This window comes from Athene cunicularia, assembly GCF_003259725.1.
Source record: "Athene cunicularia isolate RWA chromosome 1 unlocalized genomic scaffold, athCun1 chr1_part1, whole genome shotgun sequence".
NCBI lineage: Eukaryota > Metazoa > Chordata > Aves > Strigiformes > Strigidae > Athene > Athene cunicularia.
This window is the reverse complement of record NW_020799091.1, coordinates 21420583-21427709: the sequence shown is the minus strand read 5'-3', so window position 1 is coordinate 21427709 and position 7127 is coordinate 21420583. Positions and strand designations below refer to the sequence as shown.

The 7127-nt window shown below is 39.9% G+C and overlaps 1 protein-coding gene across 1 annotated transcript in view; it reads right to left on the bottom strand.

Moving 5' to 3' along the window:
- The window catches only part of POMP (proteasome maturation protein), a 15376-nt gene extending 8701 nt beyond the window's left edge, over positions 1–6675 (bottom strand). Inside the window, exons 1-2 of the mRNA XM_026860384.1 lie at positions 6596–6675; positions 5186–5294 (exon numbers count right to left, since the gene is read on the bottom strand). Coding sequence (XP_026716185.1) covers positions 5186–5294; positions 6596–6675 — 189 coding nt within the window. The remainder of the gene's footprint in view (positions 1–5185; positions 5295–6595) is intronic.
- Between the last annotated feature and the right edge of the window lie 452 nt (positions 6676–7127).

Sequence of the window (7127 nt, the reverse complement as noted above, 5' to 3'; positions counted from 1 at the left end):
CTGCCGGGTGCCGAGGGGCGGTGAGGGGCGAGGGCTTTCGCTCTGGCCCTGTGCCCTCCTCGGCCGTGGCCTGCTCGTAGGCTGACTGTGCTGTGCCCTCATGCCGGCGAAACCCAGCGGTTTTGGTACCACTCTGGCCCCAAGCTGGAGCTGACCAGCGGCTTCCCACAGCAGGCCGAGGCAGCCGTGTTGTGGCCTCAGGTGGGGGCTGCGTTTCCTGGTCAAACCCATCGTCTCCCAGTGGGCCACAGGCAGCAAAAGCAGAGAGCTTGGGTGACCCCACCGGCGTCGCAGCGCTGATGGCCTGAGGTAGCAAAATGAGGCAGTGATGCTTCCTGAGGTAAACACGGCTCTGGGAGCTGGGACAGCCATGGAGCCCCCCCGGGCTGTACAAAGAGGTGTTGGGGTGCACTGCTCCACCAGGGACCTCGGGCAGCCCTCGGGGCCCTCATCTTCTGTGAGTGACCAACAGGGACAGGCCTGCAGCAGGTTAATCTTTGGAAATGAGTTTTAAGAATGGTGGATAAAAGCTACTGTGTTAATAGGCAGGTATTAATAGCCACAATAACAGCATGGTAACAGAGTAATAATATTTCTTCTTCTCCTGTAGCTCATTCAACACTTCAAGATTTTGCCCCAAATTAACCCTGGTGCTACAAATATCATATAGAATCATAGAATGGTTTGGGTTGGAAAGGACCTTAAAGATCATCTAGTTCCAACCTCCCTGCCATGGGCAGGGACACCTTCCACTAGACCAAAGCCCCATCCAACCTGACCTTGAATGCTTCCAGGGAGGGGGGGATAATTAAACATCACATCTTGCACACAAAGCAATAAACGGGAATTTTATATATGTTTTAGTGTCACACTCAGCTTTGGAAAAAAATACAGAAAAAATCATAGGCTTTATATTCTCTTTTCCTCTTTCTTGGGCAAAATTAGTTCACCACTTAAAAAAACCCATTTTCAACCAGAGTTCTGGCCCTTTGTATTCAGGTCTTAGGCTTAAAGCAAAGACTTCAAAAGAATGAGAATGGAGGACTGGGGTTTTTAAATAATTTTTAGGAAAAAGGGTACCACAAAGGTTTCTCTGATCTTATAATGGGTACTTGGATATTGTGGTGCTGGATTCATTATTATAGAATAGATGTGAATACAAAAAACAAATCAAGTTCCTGTTTAACTGCAGCTTACAGAAAAAGCCAGGTTTGTCACTAAATGTATTTATTTATTGACTGAGTTTGTTGATCCAGGATATGACTGTAGAGATGAAACATCTAACTTTCAAAGTCATTCTTGCAGGACACAGACAGGATGCAATCACTCCATGTACATTTTTGACATCACTGCAATCCACAGTCTAGGCTGCATAACATAAAAGAACATACATTGCAAGAATGATCTGGTTTTCCTTTAAAGCCTTTCATGCTGGGGAAAACTTCCAGACATAAACACAAATCACACACATATTTTCTCATCAAATTACCAAGTATTTTAAATTGGAGCAAGGTTTGATTTTATTTTTTTTTCACCACCAGCTTAATTTTAATGATCTTACAGTGAACATCTCAATGTGGATGATTGGAACAGTATCTCATTCCCCTCTGCAGCCCTGCTGCAATTTCATAGGAGTTACATGTGCAACCGTCAGGCTGACCAAACCTTTGATCAGAAAGGAGAGCATGTGGTGAGCGATGAGTGCTCCAGCTGCTCAGAAGCAGTAGGTATGGCTGTCCTCTGTGCTGGAGAAGATTTCAAGGCTGCCTCCTGTACTGGGATCACCACAGTGCAGACAGCAGCCCACAGCAGCTGCCCCAGCACTCAGGGCCCTGTGTGCTGAAACCTGCCTGCTGGGGAGTGTTGCTGGCATGCAGGTCTGGTTAATCTGTCTGAAGGCATCTTCCAGACCGATGGTAACAGGGTGGGAAGTGAGATGCAGTGACTGTGGTTGCTGAAGAGGCTGTTTGTGTATGTGGACACTCTTAAAAGAGTATGCGAACACTCTGAAAATAACTACTGCTCTTAAATTATTACTTCTGTAAAGTTAGGATAATTCATTTCACATGTTGCTTTTAAAGATAACCTGCAAATTATTATTTTTTTAAGAACAATTTTTTCATCATACTGTGTAGAGAAGGTCTGAAATGTATGAATGTTTTAAATATTTTCTGAATTTTTTTACCTCAGCATTTTTGGAATGTCAAATCTGGTCTTTTTGGTTTATCTGGGGGACTTCACTGAGGTTTCAAGTGATCCTTAGATGACAGATTCTTTTATCTTTTAGAAATGGAAAGTGTTTACTCTTTTAAAAAAAACCCATACTGTTTCAAATCCTCTTTTAGCAGTTAAATTGGTATTAACAAACATAAAACCTCATTAAACAAAGTTTAACACAGCCTGACTTAAAGCAAATTCCAGTTTCAATTACTCAGCTTTTTCTTGCCTGGATTCCACTATGGCATCATTTCATACGAGGACTGGACATTTCCCCTTGAAACCTCAGGGAGAGGCTTACCTGGCAGACTCAAAATTTGTCATGACAGAGGCACAACATGGCTTGTGGGGCAAAGGCTGCCACATACCAGCCTTCCCTGCCCATGGAGGAAGAGATCTACAGAAGCCAGTTCTCTTCTGGAAACTCTACTGCTATGTTAAAGCAGTTATTGCGCTAATGTATCCTGCCTTTCTACTAAATTAAATGGTGCTTTTTTACCCCTCTCATTCCCAGAGCTTTTTTGTGTATAGAGGGATGGAAGATAGAAATATCCATTGATTTGCACCATCAGCCCTACTTAATAGCAAAAGGAGAATGTTTTCCAAGGAAACTTGCCTTTGTATCCATGATTTTTAATATTGATGCGTCTTTGTCGCTTTTCAGAATATAATTCCTTTGACATATCAGTGGGCAATCTGTTCTGACTACGTGAACCTCTATCAGAAGAAAACCTTTATCCTGTGGGACTGGGAAACTCTTTCACTGGTTTCTGTCAACAGCCAGCTATAACCTGTTAAAGTGAAAGTACTTTTTATTTGTTTTTAATCAAATCAAATAAACACATTTTCTTTGATCTTTAAGAAGTCCTTTCTTGTTAACTTGCTTTATACTTTTATGTTTTGGCATTCATTGTAAATCTAATTATTTAAAAAGTTATTTTGTTTTAAATTATTAAACCTTTTCTGAATTTAAGATAAACAGGGTCATGTTTTGTTAAAGATTAAAAATAAATTTCACACAAAACTGCAAAACGTAGCAAAGATAATAATGTGTAGGCGTCAGAGTGTTCCAAAACAAGACTCTCTAGGGGCTCTTCTGAACACACGGCTACGTTAAAACCATGTTCTGAAAAGGCTCAGGAAACCCCTGACTCTAACCCACCCTTTCCTGAAGCTGGTGAAAGTATTTAGAAAAAAAGTTGAAAAAAAAAAAAAAAAAGAATCCCACATACTGCCAAAGCAGATTATTTTTTCCTGTTTGTTTACCAGCAAACTCTACAGCTTGTGGGGTTTTCTTGAGTCAACACTTGCCCATCCTCATCATTCAAATGCAGCAAGCAGCCCAAGAGATGACCAAAAAAGGTGCATTATTATCTCTCTGTGAAATGTAAACTTTTTTAACATGCTATAGCATCCAGTGGGAATATAATTCCAACAATCCCTCGTTTCATTATTTGATGTATAAATCGTTAGTAAATTTTAAATGAAAAAATGGTCTAGCTATAGAAGTGTCTTCAGTTCCTGTTTTGGTAGGTCAAACAAGGGGTGCCACTTGGTTTTTATACAAGTTACGTACTTGGATTGAAAAGAGGTCCTTGTTGTCTTGAAGTGATGACTTATTTTGTAGCTTGTCAGTGCTTTTGTAAGTCTAGGACTTCTTTATTTGTCGTAATCCGTTGTTCCGACTGTGAGAAACCGGGCTTCTCTTCTGTGTGGCTCCTTTTGTGGACTCAGAAAAGCAGGAGACTGTAATAGGGAGATCCAGTCACTAGGGGATGCTCAGTAGCCGAACACTGGGCTTGCCAGCCTCCTCTCTTCTGTCTAGCTAGGAGTTAGATCCTTGTGGCTTGGGTACTTTTTCTCTTCACTCGCAATGCCGTGAGAATTATGAAAAAAAACAAGGTCAAAAGATAAAAAGCAATGTATATGCAACAGCTGAAGCTACATGGGCAGTACCTGGGGGAATGCTGGTAGACGTATTTCCCTATTAATGGCTGAATAACTTTCCAGTGAGCTCTATTACCTCCTTGTGACAATATTAATCTTAACCTAATCCTTCAGACTGAGTGCAAAGTTTAACCTATCCAGTATTCACGTAGTCAGTACCTCACTGCTCCACTGACTGGGTTTTTTTTTGGCACTGAAACCAAGTCCTTCATGAGAATTCACAGAAAACCATTTTTGTCTCCCCCCTTATCCTGGAGTGATCTGCCTCCCAGAAGCATAGACATGTATAGGTGAGACTAAGAGCACGTTTCCTGTGAGAGTGTCTTCCTAAGGGAAACCTTGAAAATAATTAATAGTAGTCACAGCTGAAAGAATTGAATGGAACATTACTTCCCATTCCTGCTACTGTGCAGGAAAATAAAAAATCACCCGAGAGTTTGCCAAAATGCCTAGCAGCAGAAGGGGATCTGAGACTGCTCTGACTCGTAACCATATCAATTAAGCAGCAAGATAATCCGAAGTCACCTTAATTTCCTTTTACAGCTAAAGACAATAAATGAACCCATAATCACCAAACTGGAAAGTTGGCGTTTCACACAGAAAACAGACATTTACAGCAAAAACATATGCGTCACTAAAAATAATGTTTCTTTTCCCTATAAGAAACTGTCAACAGAAATTTTTCTACATGTGCTTTTTCTGTCGTTTTAAAACCAAAAATCATTACAAAGTTTCTGATCCAACCACAACGTGCTACTTAAGAATGCTAACATTAGTCACATGGATGGTATGATGGTGGCTGGCTTAGAAGTAGTTAATGCTCAAATCTTCAAAGGCAATTATGAGTTGAACTCCTCAGGATGTGAACCAGTGAGCCTAGGTTTAGCCAAGCAAAATCAGAAGTGGGTCTAAAGCCTCCTGAATTTTGGCCAAGCTTGGGTTTAAAATTGAATCTGATGACTCATTTCTGATAGAAAACTGCAGGTTGCTCACATGTAGGCAAACAGAAGTCGTAGCTTACAGTAAGCAGCTTGTATGCAAATCCTGACACTTGCAGAGAGCTCGCTTTAATTTCAGAGGGTTCCACACGGATGCAGCGATCCCACAAAGTGGAATTCACTGAGTCAAGGCTGAAGCAAAACAGCAACATTGGTTTTGTACAGAAGAACCTTTACACTATTTCTTCAGGAAAAGCTTTTATGAAATTCAACAGTACTATATTGTAAAGGGTGTTGGCAGTTAATTAATTGTTTCTATGGAGAAAATAGTGTATTACGAATTTTATTTTTGTTCATTTTTCTGGAAACTATTATACATTTTCCATGAATGATTTATTCATACTTCCTTACTGCAGCTTTTCCACACAATGGGCTTAACTTTTTTGCTCTTTGTATTGCACCTCTTAATTCTGAGCCTCTACAACTACCTGGTTTATGACATGAATTACTTTTGTGTTATAAGTGTCATACTTGTATAGCTTAAATAATGTTCCTGTGCTCAAGTTTATTGTTGAAAGATGCTGAAGCATCACTAGGAAATGCTGTGACAGAAACTGTCAAGGAATTCAGAGTGACAGCTCTATACTTACCAAGTAAAGAATGTTGCAGCAGATAGCCAATACAAGTTTATTTGCACAAAATTATTGAAGCACACACCATTACACTGTTGTCGAGGATTTTTTATTTAGCATATTGAAATAAAACTAAAGAGAAAGGAAACAAATTTAAGATAATACTATCAGGCAAATAATTCCCTATATTTAGTTTCAGAAGAAAGTAGAAACTCCTTTTTTTGTAAAGGAAGATTGTGAATTGGATGCAGAGTGACCTTTTAGTTTAAAAAAAAAAAAAAAAAAAAGCGCAAATATTTTAAAGAATTAGATTTAGGCTGGAACAAAGAAGATGCAAATTAACTGCAAAAAAACCTTGTGTGGTTTCTTCTTCAGAAGGACTTTTTTAAGTTGTAAAAGACTACCGGAAAAACAACCCCCAAGCCATTTATTCAAAAGAGCAAACAGTCCTGAAAGGGTTTGGGAAATATATACAGTGGACATTTCAAGAGAGACTGTCATATCCTCCTCTGAGAGTAAATTTGTGTGAATACCTTTGTGGTGAAGGATCAGAGTGGGCAGATCAAAGCAATATTCGGGCTCAAGGGAGACAAGGAGGGGGAAGGGAGGTCGATATAGGATCACATTTGGATTCAAGGGCTCCTCTTGGCTCACTGAGCCCTGTCCACTGCTGTTACAAAGAGCCATGCTATATAATTATTTTCATAACATCTTAATAAACTTGCATATTAAGTTAACTTGATCCCATTCCTCTTCCTTCTTCCCTAACTGTTCTTATTCTGGGAGGTTGTGCTGAAACATCATTGCTCTGGTCATGAAAACTTCACGTCTGGGCAGAAATTATTCAAAGTCAGTTTATACCTATTTGTTCTGGTGGCTGTTAGCTCACATGTTTCTTCCTCCATGAAGAGGACATGAAGCCTCCACGCCGTCTGTTCCATTGATAATTCAAGTAACCCTTCCCAGAACATCCTCCAATTTTAAATTTCTTTAACATGACTAGTCAGACTTTTGTAGAGTGCTTCAGATGAGGTCACATCAGTGCCTACAGAGCTACAGTAATACTATTCTCCTCATACTATTTAGGATCACATTCGATTTTTTTTCATAGTTGCATCACACTGGTGCTCCATAGGCTACTGTCAGGCCTTCTCTTCATCACAGATCTTTAACTGGCAAGCTGCTAGTTTATTGCAGAAAGTCTTGTTCTTAATCTCTAGTCAATTACCTTGGTATATTCCATTACATTTGTATTATTCTAATGTAATCCACATGTGATTAGTCTGATATTCCTTTGGTCTGAGACATCCTGACTTTCTGGGCTACCATTAACTTTAGCATATTTCTACTTCTTGTGGGACCATCAGCTATGGAAATTTTAAGTAAGACTGAT